The sequence below is a fragment of the Gorilla gorilla genome, chromosome 6, assembly GCF_029281585.2.
Source record: "Gorilla gorilla gorilla isolate KB3781 chromosome 6, NHGRI_mGorGor1-v2.1_pri, whole genome shotgun sequence".
NCBI lineage: Eukaryota > Metazoa > Chordata > Mammalia > Primates > Hominidae > Gorilla > Gorilla gorilla.
The window spans coordinates 86,645,067-86,667,379 of NC_073230.2; the positions used below are offsets into that span (position 1 = coordinate 86,645,067).

The following is a 22,313-nucleotide window of genomic DNA, read 5'->3' on the forward strand; positions in this document are numbered from 1 at the left end:
GCATTTTGGGAAGCCGAGGTGGGTGGATCACATGAGGTTGGGAGTTCAAGACCAGCCTGACCAACATAGAGAAACCCTGTCTCTACTAAAAATACAAAATTAGCTGGGCGTGGTGGTGCATGCTTGTAATCCCAGCTACTCTGGAGGCTGAGGCAGGAGAATCACTTGAACCCGGGAGGCAGAGGTTACGGTGAGCCAAGATCGTGCCATTGCATTCCAGCATGGGCAACAAGAACAAAACTCCATCTCAAAAAAAAAAAAAAAAAAAAAGAAAAGAAAAGAAAAGAAAGAAATTCTACCCAGCCCAAAGTCATCATCTTTTATATTTTATTCTATAAAGTTTAAAGCTTTGATCTAAGACTCTCCTTGTAATTTGTGTTTCCACACGGTATAAGGTAGGGCTCCAACTCTAGTTAATTGTTTGTCTGTTTGTTTGAGACAGGATCTTGCTCTGTCAGCCAGGCTGTAGTGCAGTGGCACGCGATCAACAGCTCACTGCAGTCTCCGACTTGTGGGCTCAAGCAATCATCCCACCTCAGCCTTCCAAGTGGCTGGGACTACAGGCGTGTGCCATCACACCCAGCTAATTTTTGTAAGTTTTTGTACAGACGGGGTTTCACCATCTTGCCCAGGTTAGTCTCTAACACGAGGGCTCAAGGCAACTGCCTGCTTCAGCCTCCCAAAGTGCTGGGATTACAGATAGGAGCCAGTGTACTCGGTCTCAACTTCGTTTAATCTATAAGGATTTGCCAATTGTCAGAGGACCATGAAAACTCCCCACTTTCCTCACTGATCCATACCATCTTTGCAATTTATTCAGCTTCTATATATATGCATAGGCCAGATTCCGGTGTTTTTTTTTTTTTTTTTTTTTTTTTTAGATGGAGTCTCACTCTGTGGGCCAGGCTGGACTGCAGTGGCACAATCTCGGCTCACTGCAACCTCTGCTTCCTGGGTTCAAGCAATTCTCCTGCCTCAGCCTTTCAAGTAGCTGGGACTACAAGAGCACGTGACCACACCAGGCTAATTTTTGTATTTTTAGTAGAGATGAAGTTTCGCCATATTGGTCAGGCTGGTGTATGGAACTCCTGACCTCAAGTGATCCTCCTGCCTTGGCCTCCCAAAGTGCTGGGATTACAGGTAAGAGCCAACGCGCTCGGCCAGATTCTGATTTCTTTATTGTGTTCCTTTGGTTTATTTATCTCATTCTCTGCCAACTACTGTAGCTTTAATAATCTGGTAGGGCAATTCCTCTAACTTGGAGTGGTTCAGTATTATCTTCACTATTATTTACCATTTGCTCTTGCATATGTATAAAAATTCTGGAATCAGCTTTTCAAAAGTTTCATTAAGATTCTTGCTGGGGCCGGGCGCGGTGGCTCATGACTGTAATCCCAGCACTTTGGGAGTCAGAGGCAGTCTGATCGCCTGAGGTCAGGAGTTTGAGACCAGCCTGGCGAAACCGTCTTTACTAAAAACACAAAAATTAGCTGGGCGTGGTGGCAGGCGCCTGTAATCCCAGCTACTTGGGATTACAGAAATGTAATATGTGAACCTGATTGGACCTCAATTGCAGGGAGGGCCGTTATAAAAGAAATCTTAGGGATAACCAGAAAAATTTGATTTTAGATCAAATAGGAGATAACCTTGAATCTGGGAGGTGGAGGTTGCAGTGAGCTGAAATGGTGCCACTGTATTCCAGCCTGGGTGACAGAGCGAGACTCTGTCTCAAAAAAAAAAAAATTTTTGTTGGGATTTTTACTGGAACTACAATGACCGATTCTGTGATCAATTTGGAGAAAAGTGATCGCTTCAGTAGTAGTGGAAATTTCTCTCCTTGTATACTTTCTCTCTCTCCATTTAACTCTCCTTTAATATCCTTCAATATAAATGTTACATCTTTTTGTTACATTTATTTCTAGCTATAGTTTTTTTTTTTTTTTTTTGGCTGGCTATCTCCAGTAGTATCCTTTTTAAAAATGACTTTTTAAGTTTGCTGCTGATACAGGGGTATATAATTACTTTTGTATATTGATTTTGTATCTAGTAACCTGGTTAAATAATTGAGGCTCACTTGAAAAATGACAGTTTGATTTCTTCTGTTGCAATACTTATACTGTAGGCTGAAAATATTATAGTCAAAAATGTATTTAATAAACTAACCTGGCAAACATCATAGCTTAGCCTAGCCTACTTTAAATATATTCAGAAGACTTACATTAGCCTATAGTTGGGGAAAATTATCCAAGACAAAGCCTATTTTATCATCAGGTATTCACCAGCTCATGTAATTTATTGAATATTGTACTGAAACTGACAAACGGCATGGTTGTATGGGTACTCAAAGTACAGTTTCTTTGCATCATCCTAAAGTTGCACCATCGTAAGTCAAGAGCTATCTGTACTTTATTTCTTTTTGTCTTCTCTGCTAGCTAAGATTTCCAGTACAGTGTTATTTAAAGTAGCAATAGTAGGTATTCTTGTCTTGTTCCTGGTTTTCTGGGAATTTTTTTTTTTTTCACCACCACTGGGTCTGATGATTAATGTATGTTTCTGATAAATACCTTTTACCACATTAAAGAAGTTTCCCTCTATTCCTAAGATGTTTCCCTCTATTCCTAGTTTGTTGGCAGGGTTTTTTGTTTATGTTTATGAGATGGAATCTTGATCTGTTGCCCAGGCTAGAGTGTGGTGGTACGATCTCGGTTCACTGTAACCTCTGCCTCCTGGGTTCAAGTGATTCTCCTGCTTCAGCCTCCTGCGTAGCTAGGTTTACAGGCCTGCACCCACCACACCCAGCTAATTTTTTGTTTTTGTATTTTTTTTTTTTTTTTTTGAGACAGAGTCTCTCTCTGTCACCAGGCTGGAGTGCAGTGGCACGATCCCGGCTCACTGCAACCTCTGACTCACTGGTTCAAGTGATTCTCCTGCCTCAGCCTTCTGAGTAGCTAGGATTATGGGCATATGCCACCACATCCAGCTAATTTTTGTATTTTTAGCAGAGCTGGGGTTTCACCATGTTGGCCAGGATGGTCTCGATCTCCTGAACTTGTGATCCGCCCACCTTGGCCTCCCAAAGTGCTGGGATTACAGGTGTGAGCCACAGTGCCCGGCCTGTTTTTGTATTTTTAGTAGAGACAGGGTTCCACCACATTGTCCAGGCTGGTCTCAAACTCCTGACCACCATGCCTAGCCTGTTGGTAGTTTTTAATCATGAATGGATTTAAATTTTATCAAAATCTTTTCATATAACTACTGAAATTGTTTCCTCCTTTAATCTGCTAATGACATGGATTTATGTTAATAAGTTTTGAAAATTTTAAACAAAACAACATTCTTGGGATATACCAAGCTTGATGGACTTAATTTACTAATACCTTTGAAAAGACTTCTGCATATTTATTCAATAATAAGACTGACTTTTTTTTTTTTTTTTTGAGATGGAGTCTCGCTCTGTCACCTGGGCTGGAGTGCAGTGGCATGATCTCAGCTCACCGCAACCTCCGCCTGCTGGGTTTAAGTGATTCTCCTGCCTCAGCCTCCCAAGTAGCTGGGATTACAGGTGCCTGCCAACACTCCCAGCTAATTTTTATATTTTTAGTAGAGATGGGGTTGCACCATGTTGGCCAGGCTGGTCTCGATCTCCTAACCTCAAGTGATCTGCCTGCCTCAGCCTCCCAAAGTGCTGAGATTAGAGACATAAGCCACCATGTGTGGCCAATAAGACTGACTTTTAATTTTCCTTTCTTGTACTGTTCTTGTCTTGTTTTGGTATCAAGGTTATATTAGCCTCATAAAAGGAGTTAAGAAGTGCTTGCTCTTTCTATTTTCTGAAGGAGTCTGATAAGTATGAGAACTCTCTATTTCATGAATGATTGATAAAACTCTCTCGGAAACTGTCTAGACCTTATGGAAATATTTCAGTAATAGTTACAAAGCTATTCAAGTTGTCTGTTTCTTCTTTAATCAATTTTGGTAGTTACAGAATTTTGGAACTTTTTCGACTTCAGAATTTATTGGCATAAAGTTGCTTGTAACATTCCCTTTATCTTTTTAATCTCTGCAGCAGCTGCAATGTCATCCCCAATTTTATTCCTAACATTTTTTGTCTTGATGAGTACAGTGGTTTGTCAGTTGCAGTGGTATTTTCAAATAAATGACTTTTGCAATGTTTCTCTCCTGGCTCTTTGTTTTTTTCATTCATTTCTATTCTTATGTTTATTATTATATTTGTCATTTCTTTCATTCTATTTGAACTTATTCTGTTGTATATTTATTTTGTTTGTTTATTTATTTAATTGAGATGGAGTCTTTCTAGGTTAGGCCAGGCTGGTCTCAAACTCCTGGCCTCAGATGATCCTCCTGGCTTGGCCTCCCAAAGTGCTGGGACTACAGGTGTGAGCCATCACACCAGCCTACTGTAATTTTATAAAGCCGATGCTTAGTTCATAGATTGTTTTTCATTTATTCTCTAATACGAGCACTCAAGTTATTTCTTAAGAGGATTTTCCTCCCTGAGGACACTTGTCCCCCACTACCAAGAGGTTCTCTGAGCCAGCCCCTTATCCCCTCAACCTTCCATAACACGCCCCTTCTCAGGGAGAGAAGCAAGGATTGGCCAGACTAGTGGAAAGACAGCATTTTCCTAGAGGGTATGTGCATTACTTTACTAAAGGGATTGTTTAAATTGTTGGGCTAGAATAAGCTTTAAATTGGACTTCATATTAAGGGTACACCTCCCCCACACCACCCATCAATTTGCTGGGCTTGTGAAACACCCAAAATTAGGTATCATAATCAATCAATTGATATCTAATTTCAGTGTGAGTTACATTTTATGATTTTGTTATAATAATTATAAGTAATCATTTCATTATCTGAAACTTTTATTTATTTATTTATTTAGACGGAGTCTCACTCTGTCACCCAGGCTAGAGTACAGTGGCTCTAGAGTGCTTGGCTCACTGCAACCTCCGCCTCCCAAGTTCAACTGATTCTCATGCCTCAGCCTCCCAGGTAGCTGTGATTACAGGCACATGCCATCATGCCCGCCTAATTTTTGTATGTTTAGTAGAGACGCGGTTTCATCATGTTGGCCAGGCTGGTCTCGAACTCTTGACCTCAGGTGATCCACCCGCCTCAGCCTCCCAGAGTGCTGGGATTATAGGCATGAGACTGAGACGGGGTCTCACTATACCGACCAGGCTGGTCTCGATCTCCTGGGCTCAAGCGATCCTCCTGCCTTGTCCTCCCAAACTGCTGGGATTCCACGCATGATCACCTTTTTAATAGGAACACATCATAATGAAAGGATGGAAGTAAAATATTTTAAAAATCACTTTTAGGCCAGGCGTGGTGGCCCATGCCTGTAATCCCAGCCCTCTGGGAGGCTGAGGCGGGCGGATCACTGGAGCTCAGGAGTTCGAGACCAGCCTGGCCAACATGGTGAAACTCCCACCTCTACCAAAAAATACAAAAATTTAGGCAGGCATGGTGGCAAGAGCCTGTGGTCCTAGCTAGTTGGGAGGCTGAGGTGGGCAAATCGCTTGAGCCAGGGAGGCAGAGGTTGCAGTGAGCCGAGATCATGCCACCCTGCTCTCCACCCTGGGTGAAAGAGCCAGACCCCATCTCAAAAAAAAAAAAAAAAAAAGTACAAATTATTTCATATAAATGTCACACTTTGGGAGGGATGATGCTGGGAGTGTCTAGAGATTTAATGTGCAAACAAGGACTATAGTAAATATAATTGCAATATGAGGGATTTCTGCTAAATGAGATCTTAGCTGCTCCTGCCACACACACGAAAAAGAGTAACTAAGAGAGACGATGCATATGTTAATTTGCTTCCCTGTATAACCATTTTACTGTCTGTATGTATCCCATAGCATCATGTTGTATACCTTAAGTATACATAATAAAATTTATAAATTAGCAGAGGCTTGATAAATATTAACGGTGCCAAAAAATTACCTTTCTTTTGTGGGTTCAAAATCTATGATAATTTTATGTATTTATTTATGATTAGCTTTCATATGGCCTTTAAAAAAAATAGGCAAATGGAAGCTTAGCCTAGATGTTTCTTGGGTATTTCAAATTTAAGGTATCAGGAATCAAACCCATTATCCTACTGAGAATGTGGGCTAATCTACAAGACAATTTGCTAAGACTCTTCAAAAAAGCAAACAAACAAACAAACAAACAAAAAAATCAGGCCAGGCGCGGTGGCTCATGCCTGTAATCCCAGCACTCACTCTGGGAGTCTGAGGCAGGCAGATCACTTGAGGTCAGGAGTTTGAGACCAGCCTAACCAACATGGCGAAATCCCATCTCTACTAAAAATACAAAAATTAGCTGGGCGAGGTGGCGCATGCCTGTAATCCCAGCTACTCTGGAGGCTGAGGCAGGAGAATTGCTTGAACCCGGGAGGTGGAAGTTGTGGTGAGCTGAGATTGTGCCACTTCACCCCAGCCTGGGGGACAGAGCGAGATCCTGTCTAGAAAAAAGAAAAAGAAAAAGAAATAAAGGTGATGGAGATGGAGAGGATGTCCTACATTAAAAGAGATAATGCAGGGGCCGGGTACAGTGGCTCATGTCTGTAATCAAGGCACTCTGGGAAGCCAAGGTGGGAGGATGGCTTGAGCCCGGGATGTCGAGACAAGCCTGGGCAACGTATTGAAACCTCGTCTCTACTAAAAATAAAAATAAATTAGCCAGATGTGGTGGTGCACATGTATAGTCCCAGCTATCTGGGGGGGGGGGGGCAGGGGAGTGCTAAGGCAAGAAGATTGCTGAGCCCAGGAGGTGGAGGCTGCAGTGAACCATGATGGCACCATTGCACTGCAGCCTGGGTTACCGAGCGAGACCCTGTCTCAAAAAAACAAACAAACAAACAAAAAACTTTTTAAAATAGAAAATTAGATAGACAGATTTCCAAATGTAATGTGTGAACCTGACTGGACCTCAGCTGCGAGGAGGGCTGTTATAAAAGACATCTTGGGGATAATTGGAAAAATTTGATTTTGGATCAAATATGAGATGACCTGGAATTACTGTGAATTTTCCCAGGTGTGATATTTGTGGTTATTGTGGTAATGTAAGAGAATACTAATAATTCCTTAACTTCGGGAGCCTTCCACGTGTGTTTGAGGGACACAGTGCCTGCTTCTGCAACTTACTTCTGAATGTTCAGCAAAAGTGGTGGGTGGGGAGGGGAGGGGGGAGGTACATGGGGTGAAATGTTAGCAACTGTGGATCTGGGTAAAGAGCGTATAGGTGGGCCGGGCGCAGTGGCTCACGCCTGTAATCCCAGCACTTTGGGAGGTCAAAGCGGGCGGATCACCTGAGGTCAGGAATGAGAGACCAGCCTGACCAGTATGATGAAACCCCGTCTCTACTAAAAATACAAAACTCAGCTGAGCGTGGTGATGCATGCCTGTAATCCCAGCTACTTGGGAGGCTGAGGCAGGAGAATTGCTTAAACCCAGGAGGCGGAGGTTGCAGCGAGCCGAAATTGTGCCATTGCACTCCAGCCTGGGCAACAAGAGTGAAAATCTGTCTCAAAAAAAAAAAAAAAAAGCATACAGGTATTCACTGGACTAATCTTTCCATTTTTACACAGCTTTGACATTTTTCAATATGAGAAAAACAAGCAAACACCTAGAAAGCACACTGAACTCTTTGAGCGAGAGAACTAGGAAGCCAGTGGGTCTCCCAAAAGCCGCTGGACAGGTAACAGAACAGGTAAGATCAAATGTGGGTAGGTGTCAGGTAACAGCCTCACTCATCAACTACGGGCTTGGAGATGAAGTTCTGAGAAAAAGACTGTTCAAGTCCATCCAAGCCCTGGGTTGCAGGTGTCCTGCTGGCCGGACCAAGCTACGTGCATGGGGGCTGAATGAGGCAGGAAGAAGATCATAAGAAGAGAGGGGTACTGTTCTGCCCTCGAAAATTTCCAGCCATCACCAACTGCTGTGTCTTCTTTCTATGCTGGTCCCTTTTGATGTCCTGAAATTGCCTCTCTGTCTCTGGCTACAATCTCCCTGGACTCCTTCATTCACTCACTCCCTGCTCTCGCTCCCAGCTGATGAATTTCCCAAATGGAAGCCCGACCACTTGCTCTAGAGCTCTGGGCCCAGGAACCCAGCCTTCCATATATAAGGCCCACATCACCTGTGTCCCAAGCGGAACCTACTGTATCTCACGGCCATTATCTCTCCTGTCCCTTCCTTCATGTGTTCCCTGTGACTTAGCAGTTGCAAGAAAATAAAATCCCTGCCAGACGCAGTGTCACATCTGTAATCCCAGCACTTTGGGAGGTCAAAGCAGGTGGATCACCTGAGATCAGGAGATCGAGACCAACCTGGCCAACATGGTGAAACTGCGTCTCTACTAAAAATAGAGAAATTAGCTGGGTGTGGTGGTGCACACCTGCAATCTCACTTGCTGGGGACGCTGAGACAGGAGAATCACTTGAACCTGGTAGACGGAGGTTGCAGTGAGACGAGATTGCACCACTGGACTGTAGCCTGAGTGACAGGGCAAGACTGTTGCCAAAAAAAAAAAAAAAAAAAATCCCTAAGACTGTACCAATATGGGCTCTTTCAGGGGCTTTGGAAATGTCTCGTTTCCTTTCCTTATCAGCCTGCTATGATTCCACTTTCTGTTTTTCCGTCGGGAGAAGCTAAAGAGGTGAGATTCAATAAATCCACAAGATAATATAATTTCTGGTTTTCTAAACATCACTGAATCTTTACACAAAGGGCTGGCAAAGAGTGTCACTCACGTGGAGCCCAGTCCCCTCTATGGCTGCTGTTCCCCCTAACAGGTAGCCAGGGCGGATGTCCCAGGTGACTTGCCACCCACGTGCCGTCTGCCAGATGGCTCCGTCCTTCTCTGGAAGGATCCGTTAGAAACCACTTCCTTCTACTGAGCCTAGGCTTGCTCCTCGTGGCTTCTGCCAGATGCTCTGTGTTTCAAGCCTGTGATCAAGTGGCCTCCCTGTGCCCCCACCAGCCTCTCAGCAAAGCACCACACTTACGGCGCACACTCATGGCAGTGGCAGCCCCAGACCAGCTCAGGGGACAAGGCGACTTCCTAGAGGGGATGCATGGGCTCCTAAAGGCCGTAGCGCCAACAACCTGCCTGTTGCAACCACACATGGGGCACTTCTGCTGGCAATCCACCACAGCTCTGTGTATTCTGAGCATAGCTTCCTTTTCCAGGAGGGCTTTCACCAAGGACCCAATGGAAAATCACATCACAGAGCGCAAAATCTGCACGACGCTGGGTCGGAGCAGCCGGGAAGGCACCATCTGGGCAGCACCTTTTGCCTGGAGCATTTCTTTAATGTGAATAAAAAGACCAATTAGCCACGAAGGGTGGCTCAGGATAGAAAATGAATAGAAAAGCTTACCTCTCCTTGGAAACTCTTCAGCAGCGGCGCTACCTGCTTGCGCAAATCCTGGAGCAGGAGGCGGAGGTCAGGAAGCAGCCATTTGAGAAGGAGAAAGAAGGGAAACATTGGTTAAGGCCTCCTAAAAACAGCATGGCAGTCAGTGCTAATTATCACTATCTAAAGCAAGCCTGGGACCTCACCCATTCCTGCACTCCTAAAACATCAATAACGCCAACTGGCGCTCCAGGATTTAAATTTACTTAAGAATACAACGAGGTGGTTCTTTGTTATTGTTGCTGTTGAAGACAGAGTCTCATTCTGTTGACCAGGCTGGAGCACAGTTGCACAACCCTGGCTCACTGCAACCTCTGCCTCCTGGGCTAGAGTTATCCTCCCACCTCAGCCTCCCAAGTAGCTGAGACTACAGGCGTACGCCACCATGCCTGGTTAATTTTTGTATTTTTTTTGTAGAGACAGGGTTTCATCATGTCGTCCAGGCGAGGGTCAAACTCCTGGGCTTAAGAGATCTGCCCACCCTAGCATCCCAAAGTGCTGGGATTACAGGTGTGAGCCACCCCACCCGGCCTACAACGATGTTTTATTTCTACTAACTCCTGGTCACATATACCTCATTTTGAATGTGCTACAGACTAAAGCTTTTGCTGATGTCAGTCTAAGTGAGATAATTTGCTTAGAATAAAATAGACTAGAATGGGGGGTTTGCCTGGCTGTTTCTATCTGAAATGGACCTGGGCCACTGCACTGTATTTTAGCTGCCTCTTCTTTTTTTTAGAGATGGAGTCTCGCTCTGTCGCCCAATCTGGAGTGCAGTGGCAAGATCTCAGCTCACTGCAACCTCTGCCTTCTGGGTTTGAGTGATTCTCTCACCTCAGCCTCCCGAGTAAGTGGGACTACAGGCGCCCGGCTAATGTTTGTATTTGTAGTAGAGATGGGTTTTTGCCATGTTGGCCAAGATGGTCTGGAACTCCTAATCTCAGGTAATCCGCCCACCTTCATCTCCCAAAGTGCTGGGATTACAGGCGTGAGCCACCATGGCCGGCCCTAGCTGCCATTTTAATGCACTGTTAAGTGGGAGATACAGCCTGTTTTGAATCCACATCTGACAGAGTTACAATAAATTTTATCCCATGCCACCAGTGCCCATTTCAAAACACCAGGACATCCCATAGGTGCATGCTTATGATCTTGTTCAGAGCATTTTATTTAAAATGAAGTAACTGAGAAAGTGCTTCAAAAACTTTGAAAAGACTCGACTAAGATAATATCTTATTTACTGAAAGTTTAGGCATTGAAACTATGTTTTCTTTTTTTTTTTTTTTTTAAGACAGAGTCTCACTGTTGCCTAGGCTGGAGTGCAGTGGCGAGATCTCGGCTTACTGCAACCTACACCTCCCAGGTTCAAGTGATTCTCCTGCCTCAACCTCCTGAGTAGCTGGGACTACAGGTGCCCACCACCACGCCTGGCTAATTTTTGTATTTTTAGTAGAGACGGGGTTTCACCATGTTGGCTAGGCTGTTCTCAAACTCCTGACCGTAGGTGATCCACCCACCTCAGCCTCCCAAAGTGCTGGGATTACAGGCATGAGCCACCGCGCCGGGCCTACATTTTAGTTGATGAAGCCTTCTGAGAATCTGAGGAAAGCTACTGACCTTGCCATTAGAAATAAAACTCTGCAAATTATTTTATCAGAGGCTTCCTAAGTAAGACCTATCAAGATCCCAGATGAAAAAGTCTTCTTATTCAACACATACAGCCATATGTGCTTATTTATATTTAAATATAACTTAAAGTTAAATAAATTTGGAAAATTCAGTTTCTTAGTTACCCTAGCCATAGTTCAAGGATTTGGTAGCCACCCGTTGCTGGTGGCTACTGCTTCCAACCATGCAGACACAGAATTTTTCCATCATTGCAGAGGGACCTACAGGACAGGCCTGTACAGCAAGCTTTTGTTTTTTTTGAGACAGGGTCTTGCTCTGTCACCCAGGTTAGAGTGTAGTGGTGTGATCACAGCTCACTGCAGCCTCAACTTCCTGGGTTCAAGCGATCCTCCCACCTCAGCCTCCCAAGTAGCTGGGACTACAGGCGCACACCATCATGCCTTGCTAATTTTCTTATTTTTTTGTAGAGATAAGGGTCTTGCTATGTTGCCCAGGTTGGTCTTGAATTCCTGGACTCAAGCGATCTGCCTGTCTTGATCTCCCACAGTGCTAGGATTACAGGTGTGAACCACTGCACCTGGCCACTGTACCACAAGTTTTTTGACAAATACCACCAGCCCACGTTATTTTGTATTGTGATCCTGTAGAAACATTTGGTCAAGAAGCATTATAATTTCCCTTTTAACTATATACTGTTCCAAAGGATGCATTTCTAAACGTGATACCATTATTTCCTTGGAGAAGTCAATCCTGTTACTTCCTCAACTAGATGATTTTCTATTTTTTTACACCAGGCTCCATGACAAAAAATAATCAGATTCTTTACCAATCTTTTTTTTTCCCACCTAAGACGGGGTCTGGCTTTGTCACCCAGGCTGGAGTGCAGTGGCATGATCTCGGCTCACTGTAACCTCCACCTCCCGGGTTCAAGGGATCCTCTCACCTCAACTTCCCATGTAGCTGGGACCACAGGCATGCGCCACCACACCCGGCTAGTTTTTGTATTTTTCGTAGAGACAGGATTTCACTATGTTGCCCAGGCTGGTCTTGAACTCCCAGGTTCAAGCGATATGCCCGCCTTGGTCTCCCAAAGTGCTGTGGATTACAGGCGTGAGCCACCATGCCTGGCCACCAATCTCCTTTTATATAAATAAGGCTATCTGTGGTCAGCACCAATAATAGTCCGCCAGAGATAACCACGTCCTCATAGCTGGCGCCTGTGAATGTGTTCGATTGCAATGGTAAAACGGGCTTTTGCAGATGGGATTATGTCAGGGATCATGAGTCAGGAGATGACCCTGGATTATCCAGGTGGGCCCAGTGTAATCCCAGTGCTCCTAGTAAGAGACAGGCAGGAGGCTCAGAGTCAGAGGAGATCTGAGGACGGACGCAGAGGTCAGAATGCTATAGGAATGCTGGCAGCGCAAGACGCTGGAAACCACCAGGAAACTGATTCTCCCCCAGAGCTTCTAATAGGAACACAACTCTGGCTGACACCTTGATTCCAGCCTGGGGAATCCATCCCACTTTGGACTCCTGAACTCGAGCACTGTCACATGATAAATTTCTGTTGTTTTAAGCCACTCGGCGCATGGCACGTTGCGACAGCAGCAACAGGAAGCTAACACATCACCGCATTTCACCCACTGTGCTTTTCAGAAAGGTAGAGGACAACATATAACACAAAGGGTAACAAGGGAAAAGAGGGTGGAAGGCGTAAAGAATGATGGGGGAAGATTACTGTGATCCCAGCAGGGTCCAGGGAAAACGACCATGGGGCCTGGCACACAGTGGGGACTCAAAAGACATGGAAAGGGTGCATGAGGGAATGAATGGAAGAATAGCTATGGCTGGGCATGCTGGCTCACACCTGTAATCCCAGCACTTTGGGAGGCTGAGGCAAGTGGATCATCTGAGGTCAGGAGTTTGAGACCAGCCTGGCCAGCATGATGAAACCCCATCTCTACTCAAAATACAAAAATAAGCTAGGCGTGGTGGTGCATGCCTGTAGTCCAGGTTACTCAGGAGGCTGAGGTGGGAGGATCGCTTAAACCGCAGAGGCAGAGGCTGCAGTGAGCTGAGACTGCACCAATGCCCTCTAGCCTAGGCGACAGAGTGAGACTCTGTCTCAAAGAAAAAACAAAAAAAGGCTTAACAAGGGCTCAGATTCAGAGGGGAAGGAGACAAGCCAGATGAGGTCATGGAATGAGAAAGCTGGTGTGGCTGAGAGATTTCAGATTATAGCAGAGAAATGGAAGAGGGCAGAGCTGGATGGAGGAGAGCAGGGGGCTGGGGCGCAGGGGCAAGGCCAGGCCCTGAATGGCAGTGTGCCTTAGCAGGCATGCTCCTGGGTTACCCCCAACCCTGCCAACCTGGCACAGGGCCAGCCTCACGCAAACACCAGCTCTGAGAAGTACAGGAGATGATACAATTATTTCTATATTCCGTTACAGCATTCCAGAAAGGCAGAAGGGCTATGCCTTTTATAATGTCCTTAAATAAAGCAAACTCCTCTCACCCTATCCATGTATTTTTTTCCCTTTTGAGCATATTCATGTCTCCTAACAGACCTACAAAAATAACCTTTTTGATATTAAAGCTACATGTGTGTTTGTACACACACTCACGCACGCACACATATTTAAAGACAGTTGAAGAGGGAAAAACCACTATATACTCACACGTATCATACACAAACTGATATATATGTACTTCAAGCTGCCAGCCAAAAATCACTCATTCTAATTTCATCTTTGGCAGTTTGAGAAATTCCCGATCCAATTCTGCTGCCTGCAAATATTATTCAGTTTTGTACTAAACTAAGAAGAAAGATACAAAGATGTTCAATTCTGTCCAGGCACGGCGGCTCACGCCTATAGTCCCAGCACATTGGGAGGCTCCCCACCTCAACCCGGGGGGTTGAGGCTGCAAGTGAGCCAAGATCATGCCATTACACTCCAGCCTGGGTGACAGAGAGAGACTCTGTCTCAAAAAAAGATGCTCAATTCTGACCCACAGAATTCTCCATCGTCGGTTAGCAAGGACATGATACGATTTACTGTCTTTCTAGAACACAGCACTCTTTGCTGTCTGGACAGCACCAGAAAATGCAGACTCTGCCACTTACTGGTCCTCATGCACACCCGCACAATCCTTCTTTGTGGTCATAAACTGGAAAAAGTGGGGTTCAGGCTGGCCAAAACCACAGTGGAACAAATGATAATGAGGCAGTGAACACACGTTTAAAAACTTTTTTGCGGGGAGGGGGATGGAGTCTCGCTCTGTCACCCAGGCTGGAGTGCAGTGACGTGACCTCGGCTCACTGCAACCTCCACCCAGGTTCAAGCGATTCTCCTGCTTCAGCCTCCCAAGTAGCTGAGACTATAGGTGCGAGCCACCCTGCCCTGCTAATTTTTGTACTTTTAGTAGAGACAAGTTTTCACCATGTTGGCCAGGCTGGTCTCGAACTCCTGACCTCAAGTAATCTGCCCACCTTGGCCTCCCAAAGTGCTGGGATTACAGGCTTGAGCCACTGCACCCGGCCATGTTTTAAAACTTAATTACTTCAAGTTACACACTTAATTCAGTTATATACTTAATTCAGGTTTGTCAGTGATGTTTTCACCTTGTTTCCATCCCATCCCATCTATTGGGCAAAAAGCAACAAACATCTTAATGCACAGAAAGTGATGTTCTTGAGATAATTCCAATCATATGCCTTTTGGCGAAAGCCAAAATAGCTCATGTCAACCTCCTCTCCTTTGAGTACACAGCAAATAAATGATGTTTACACAGAGATGTTTCTGTGTGGAAGGATTTCCATTCTTTTCTTTTTCTTTTCTTTTTTTTTTTTTTTGAGACAGTGTCTCGCTCTTCCAGGCTGGAGTGCAGTGGCTCAATCATAGCTCACTGCAGTCATGACCTCCCGGGCACGAGCAATCCTCCCATCTCAGCACCCCGAGCAGCTGGAACTAGAGGCATGCGCCACCATGTCCAGCAAATTTTTGCATTTTTTGTAGAGACGGGGTTTCGCCATGTTGCCCAGGCTGATTTCAAACTCCTAGGCTCAAGTGATCCACCCACATTGGCCTCCCAGAGTGCTGGGATTACAGGCGTGTGCTACTGTGTGTGGCCGGATTTCCATTATTCTCGAAACTGCTGATTCACAACTCAGTTTTTAGGTCAGAGAACTGAACAGCAAATTGCTATTAAGGAATTTTCTAGGTAATGCCAATTGCTGGAGGAAACCATTCTGATGTAAAAGCAAAATAGAGACAAAATCGTCATGCAGTGTTCAATTGCACCTGTAACGTACGAGCGGGAGTCGTAACACACACACTCCCGAGCCCTCTCTGGAAGGCTCTGCTCCATCTTAGGGCCTCGTGCTCCCAATTCCCACGAGCTCTCTTCCACTCCCCATATCCCAGAGTCGCGTGCCAGGGACCCAGAGCTGGTGACATGCTGAGCTGCTGCATGGAGGTTCACCTCTGTCTGCAGGAGCGAGAGGCTCACTGGAATCAGCACAAACACAATGCACACATAGAAGGAGGCTGTGAATTACAAACACATCTCCAAAGTCATCAAGTCATTTCTGTTTTTAAAATATCTGGGCCGGGTGTGGTGGCTCACACCTGTATTCCCAGCACTTTGAGAGGCTGAAGCGGGTAGATCACCTGAGGTCAGGAGTTGGAGACCAGTCTGACCAACATGGAGAAACCCCATCTCTACTAACAAAAGATACAAAATTAGGTGGGCATGGTGGTGCATGCCTATAATCCCAGCTACTCAGAAGGCTGAGGCAGGAGAATCGCTTCAACCCAGGAAATTCCATCCAAAAAAAAAAAGAAAAAAAAAGTATCTGGTAGGCTCACAACTGTAATCCCAGCACTTTGGAAGGCCAAGGCAGGAGGATTGCTCGAGCCCAGGCATTCAGGAGCACCTTGGGCAACGTGGTGAAATCCCGTCTCTAGAAAAAAATACAAAAATTAGTGAGTATGGTGGTGCAGGCTTGTAGTCCTATCTATTTTGGAGGCTGAGGTGGAGGATGGCTTGAGCCTAGGAGTTTGGGACGGCAGTGAGCTATGACTGTGCCACTGTAATCCAGCCTGGGTGACAGAGCAAGACCCTGTCTCCAAATGGGGAAAAAAAAAAAAAAAAATCTGATAATCCAGGTTTTTCTGGATGTCTTTTTCATCCTACAGTAACTTGGATACTTTTCTGGGAAATAACCCTGACTGCATTTAAGAGGTACAACATCTCTTGGTGGTACCCCATCCTGTACAGTGACAGTTCAGGGGTGGGACCCTTTCTCCTTTGGAGACAATGTAGTCTTTCCAAGAGCACTGGGGCAGGGTGGGGGTAGTGAGGGGCTGAACTGGGTCACTTCTGAAAGACTTGATTCTGACTCTCACAAGGTTGTTGACAATGGTGCTAGAGGTGGGGACCCTTAGGGACCTGGCCCTGTGGCTTGGCCTGTTGTCACCTTCTGTTCCAGATCTCCCCCATCTGGGGTAATTCTCCGCTCTTGCCTCTCCCCTCTCCTCTGGTCTTAGCTCACTTTGTAATTTCTTTTTTTTTTTTTTTTTTCCAAACGGAGTTTTGCTCTTGTTGCCCAGGCTGGAGTGCAGTGGCGTGATCTCAGCTCACTGCAACCTCTGCCTCCTGGGTTCAAGCAATTCTCCTGCCTCAGCTTCCCAAGTAGCTGGGATTACAGGCGCCCGCCACCATGCCCAGCTAATTTTTGTATTTTTAGTAGAGACAGGGTTTCACCATGTTGGCCAGGCTGGTCTAGAACTCCTGACCTCAAGGGATCCACCTGCCTCGGCCTCCTAAAGTGTTGGGATTACAGGCGTGAGCCACCACGCCTGACCCCAATGTCTTTTATAAGGTCCTGGTAGCAGCAATGAGAGAACAGTAATTACTAATGAAAGAAAAAATGTTCTTAGTATTTATTTTCCTGGATGTCACGTTAGATAGCTGTAAGTTTCCCTTATCAATGTATACAAGAGCTCAGACCAGGTATGGAGTCTTTAAAAACAAGACAATGTATATTATATGATATGTGGACTGTAGACCTCAACTTAAAATCCAGTTCAGTGAAAAATAAAGTTTCTTTTGTTCCAGGATACTGAAATCGTCACTTCCCATCTCATCTGAAGATGAACCATATAACCATCAACACGGCATCGTTCCTTTGGTTACTTTTATAGATGAACACATATTCCTTCCAGTCCTTGTGATAGAAAAGGGTAATTTTAAATGGCATTGAAACTCAAGTATTAAATAAAAAATATCTTTCTATACAACAGCAGACAGTAAGTATGTCCTGGCAATTTCTCAAAGATTTTAGTTCACAGGTTTGAGAAAAATTCCATTAGCTTTAATTATTTATCAGCAGTCAATTTAGATTACTGTTCTTGACCTATTTTTACAGTGTATAGGCCACCCAGCAATGAAATAAATGAATAGTCTTTTTCTACAATGGCTGATTTTCTGAAATAAAAGAAATCTGGTTTAAAGGAGGAATGAAACCCCAAACATGTAATTACCACAATATATAACCCGCCACGCTGCTTTTGTAGTTGGATAAAATGCACATCTTTGTGAGTTTTTTGGTTATTAAATAAGATTATCTTGAAAGGGATAAACTCACTCCTGCTATAATTTCTTCCCATTTAAATGTCTTTGTGCCATTTAAAACACGTTCCGTGTCCTGGCAGAGTCTCCAATGCTGATGCTGTGGCTTTTGCGTGGTACCTGGTACAACTCTACCATGGGAACGGCTGGCTTTGGGGGACTGGTGGGATTGGGAACTGAGATGAGGGTGCAGGATTTCAACATAGGGTGCCTGCTGGTAAGCAGTGAGGGGTACCCTGAAGCTGCAGGTGGGGACCCCTGAGTTCCCGATCAAGAGGGGATCTGCAAGACTTGTCTGATGATGAGACCGGGCATGGTGGCTCATACCTGTAATCCCAGCACTTTGGGAGGCCAAGGCAGGTGGATCACATGAGGGCAGGAGTTCAAGACCAGCCTCGCCAACATGGTGAAACCCCAACTCTACTAAAAATAGAAAAATTAGCCAGGCGTGGTGGCATGTGCCTTTAATCCCAGCTACTCCAAAGGCCGAGGCAGAATTGCTTGAACCCGGGAGGCGGAGGCTGCAGTGAGCCGAGATTGTGCCACTGCACTCCAGCCTGGGCAACAGAATGAGACTATGTCTCAAAAAACAAACAAACAAAAAAAGACTTGTCTGATGTTGAAAAGTGGGGTGGGGGGGGGGGGGGCGGGGGCGGTTATCTAAGTGGTAATGCCTGAATGTGGACCGAGGAGGATAAAGGCTGAGGATGGTGCACAGGACTAAGAAGAAGGGAAGGGCAGATTCGAACTGCACAGAGGCCGTGATCTGGCAGCACGTGGCCACGGCTCAGGATTATGGTGGAGCCTGGATGCCAATGCCACTAAGCCAACGATCCTCAAAGCAGGGTCTGGGGACTCCTGGCTCCCCAGATCCTTTCATGGATCCGCAAGGTCAAAACTATTCTTGCTACTTGCCTTTTCCTCACCTTCTCCCGCAAGTGTACAGTGGAGTTCTCCATATGCCTGCGATGTGTGATGATAGCCTCACTCTGACACCAGTGGCTCGTGTGTTTGTGTGTTCCTGTGCTTTGCAGACTCCTCAGCTTTCATGTCTAACACAGTCAATACTGAGAGATACAGCACACGCACGCACGCACGCACGGACGCACGCACGCACTCAAGCTCTCCGGAGTCCTCAATTTTAAGAGACTGAAACTTTGAGAAATGGTTGCACTAAGGCTTCTTCTGGTCTCAGAGCTGAGAACTGCTCATTGTCAAGGGAAAGGCTGTTTGTCCACTCTGAGATCCTGTGTGTGGCCTCAGGGGCAGCTCAGACAGGACAGCCAGAGCCTCGTTGGCATCTGGGGATCAGACACCCCAGTGAGAGGGGCATGCAAGCGCCAGCTCCAGTACCCTGGGCTGGATCTTCCCTGCCTAGTCTCCAAAGCCATGTGTCCTGGGCTAGCCCACCTGGCACAGGAATTTCCTGCAGGACTGTCCTCATGGCCAGGGGATCAGTGGTAGGAAATGGGAGAAGCCAAATTCAGGGTCCATTGGTTAATTCTCTTAAATAAGTCTGATTTGAGTCTAGGTCTGATTTCAAAATATTCTTCCAGGTCCCTTTCTGAATAACTGCTCATGTCGAAACCTCTGACTGGGCACAGTGGCTCACACCTGTAATCCCTGCACGTTGGGAGGCCCAGACAGGAGGATTGCTTGAGGCCAGGAGTTCAAGACCAGTCTAGGCAAGATAGGGAGACTCCTGCTCTACAAAAAGTTTCTAAAAAAATTACCCAGGCATGGTGGCAAGTGCCTATAGTGCGAGCTACTCGGAAGGGTGAGGTGGGAGGATCACTTGAGCCCAGGAGGTTGAGGCTACAGTGAGCTATAATCATGCCACTGCACTCCAGCCTGGGTGACAGAGCAAGACTTCATCTCAAAAATAAACAAATCTCTAGTTACATTTCAGAACTTTGAAAATACATCTGTGATTTACTGATGTATCTATACATCAATTACATCAATAGATTTGGAACTTGCCAAAGAGAGGAACCACATGTTTTTCTGAGACAGTCTCGCTCTGTTGCCCAGGCTGGAGTGCAGTGGTGTGATCTCGGCTTACTGCAACTTCTGCCTCCCAGGCTCAAGCGATTCTCATGCCTCAGCCACCTGAGTAGCTGGGATTACAGGTGTGTGTCACCATACCTGGCTAATTTTTGTATTTTTTAGTAGAGATGGGGTTTCTCCATGTTGGCCAGGCTGATCTGAAACTCCTGACCTCAGGTGATCCACCCATCTCGGCCTACCGAAGCGCTGGGTTACAGGCGTGAGCCACCGCGCTGGCCCACATATTGTATTTTAATTTATTCAAAAACCATTTGAGCATTAACTACTAGCAGTGAATGAGACAGTCACAGTCCCTGCCCTCAGGGAGCTTATGTTCTAGCGAGAATGGTGAGGTCTCAATTTCTAGGAGACATTTGAGGAGATGTACATTCCTCCGTTCTATTCCTGGGCCAAAGGATGGTGCTAGGTTTGGGGCAGACACAGTGAATACTTGTGGATTGAATGAATGAAGAGATGCTCTTCCCAGACTCATCACCAAGCTCACTTTTTTTTTTTTTTTTGAGACGGAGTCTCCCTGTGTCCCCCAGGCCGGAGTGCAGTGGTGCGATCTTGGCTCACTGCAACCTCCGCCTCCCAGGTTCAAGCAATTCTCCTGCCTCAATCTCCTGAGTAGCTGGGAGTATAGGCGCCCACCACCACGTCAGGCTAATTTTTGCATTTTTAGTAGAGACAAGGTTTCACCATGTTGGCCAGGCTGGTCTCAAACTCCTGACCTCAGGTGACCTACCCGCCTCGGCCTCCCAAAGTGATGGGATTACAGGCATGAGCCACCACGCCCAGCCCAAGCTAACGTTTTATGGACACTGCTGCAAAGGGGACTCCTGTGCTAGACAGGGATGGACCCCAAAGGCACCATTTCAGCCCCGGACTCTCTGAAACCAACCAGGACATGTGACTCCGACTTTTGCCACTGTGTCATTTATTCCAGATCTTAGGCCCTGCTAATATTTAGACAAATGGGCTGTTTAAAATCAGAACGCAGATTAATCCTTTCTCTTAGTACTTTCAGGAGTCTATCCGTAAGAATAATCAGAGATGTAGGCAGAGATTTATGCACAAGAATGTTCAGCATGAGTTTAGAACAGAGAACAACTGGGAACAATGTGGATTCCGACACCAGGGGAGTACTTATGAGAGAATTATACTAAAGCAATACAATTGCATATTAGGTAGTCAGTATAATTCTTTGTAAGGAACGAGGTCTCGCTCTGTCGTCCAGGCTGGAGTGCAGGGGTGTGGTCATGGCTCAGTGTAATCTGGAGTATCATTATTTTTTGAAGAACAGCAAAGACTTGGAATGAGGCACGTGACTTCCATTTATGCGACAGATGTTTGTTGAGTGGCTATTTTGGGCCTTCCGGCCCTGTTTTAGGGGCTCCTTCAATCATGAGCAGAGACCACATGCTGCTGTGCCTCTTGGGCCTCTGTTGTGTGGCAGGTGAGACATGAGTCAAATCACCACCAGCATGGAAGACACTTATCTGTGGCCGGTGCTGCAGAAGGGCATGTGGAGCGAAGGGAGTTTAAGAGGCAAGCCTGGTCGGGCACAGGGGCATGTGCCTGTAATCCCAGCACTTTGGGAGGTTAAGGCGAGAGGGCTGCTTTAGCTCTGGAGCTCAACACCAGCCTGGGCAACATAACCAGACCCCGTCTCTACTAAAAATCAAAAAAATTAGCTGGGTGTGGTGGCATGAGCCTGTCGTCCCAGCTACTTGGTAGGCTAAGGGAGGATCGCTTGAGCCTAGGAGGTCGAGACCAGCCTGGGCAACAGAGCAAGATCCCATCTCTACAAAAAAATTTTAAAAAGTAGCCACGTGTAGTGGCATGTGCCTGTAATCCCAGCTACTTGGGAGTGAGGTGGGAGGACTGCTTGAGCCTAGGAGGTCATGGCTGCAGTGAGTCGTGATCGCGCCACCACACTCCAGCCTGGTGACAGGGTGAGACCCTGCTTCCAAAAAAAGAAAAAGAAAAAAAGAGGCAGACCTGACCCTAGACAGGAGAGAAGGCTCCTTTGGGGAAGGAGCACGTGAACTCAGATCTGGACGATGCATAGCGGGCGGATGAGTGAAAGGAGCCACGAACTTTTATAAAGCTTGTTTACAGTCTGATCCCAACATGATAACAATGAATCTCACACACATATAAGCATTTGGACACCACCACCAGGAAAGACATCAGTATGAAATGGGAGATGTTTCTAAGTGAACACAATTATGGTTTTTCTTTTTCCTTTGTCTTTAAATAAACTGTATCCTTTCGGCTGGATGCGGTGGCTCACACCTGTAACCCCAGCACTTTCGGAGGCTGAAGCGGGTAGATCACGTGAGGTCAGGAGTTCGAGACCAGCCTGGCCAACACAGTGAAACCCCGTCTCTACTTAAAATACAAAAATTAGCTGGGCATGGTGGTGTGTGCCTGTAGTCCAAGCTACTTGGGAGGCTGAGGCAGGAGAATTGCATGAACCTGGGAGGCGGAGGTTGCAGTGAGCCGAGATCACGCCACTGCACTCCAGCCTGGGTGACAGAGTGAGACT

The 22,313-nt window shown here is 46.0% G+C and overlaps 1 protein-coding gene across 14 annotated transcripts in view; it reads right to left on the reverse strand.

The window, feature by feature from the left end:
• Positions 1-22,313, reverse strand: part of CUX1 (cut like homeobox 1) — a 466,860-nt gene that overhangs the window by 245,421 nt on the left and 199,126 nt on the right. For all 14 annotated transcript variants that reach the window (XM_055392896.2, XM_055392897.2, XM_055392895.2 and 11 more), the window contains exon 3: positions 9,413-9,460. In XM_055392896.2, coding sequence (XP_055248871.1) covers positions 9,413-9,460 — 48 coding nt within the window. The remainder of the gene's footprint in view (positions 1-9,412; positions 9,461-22,313) is intronic.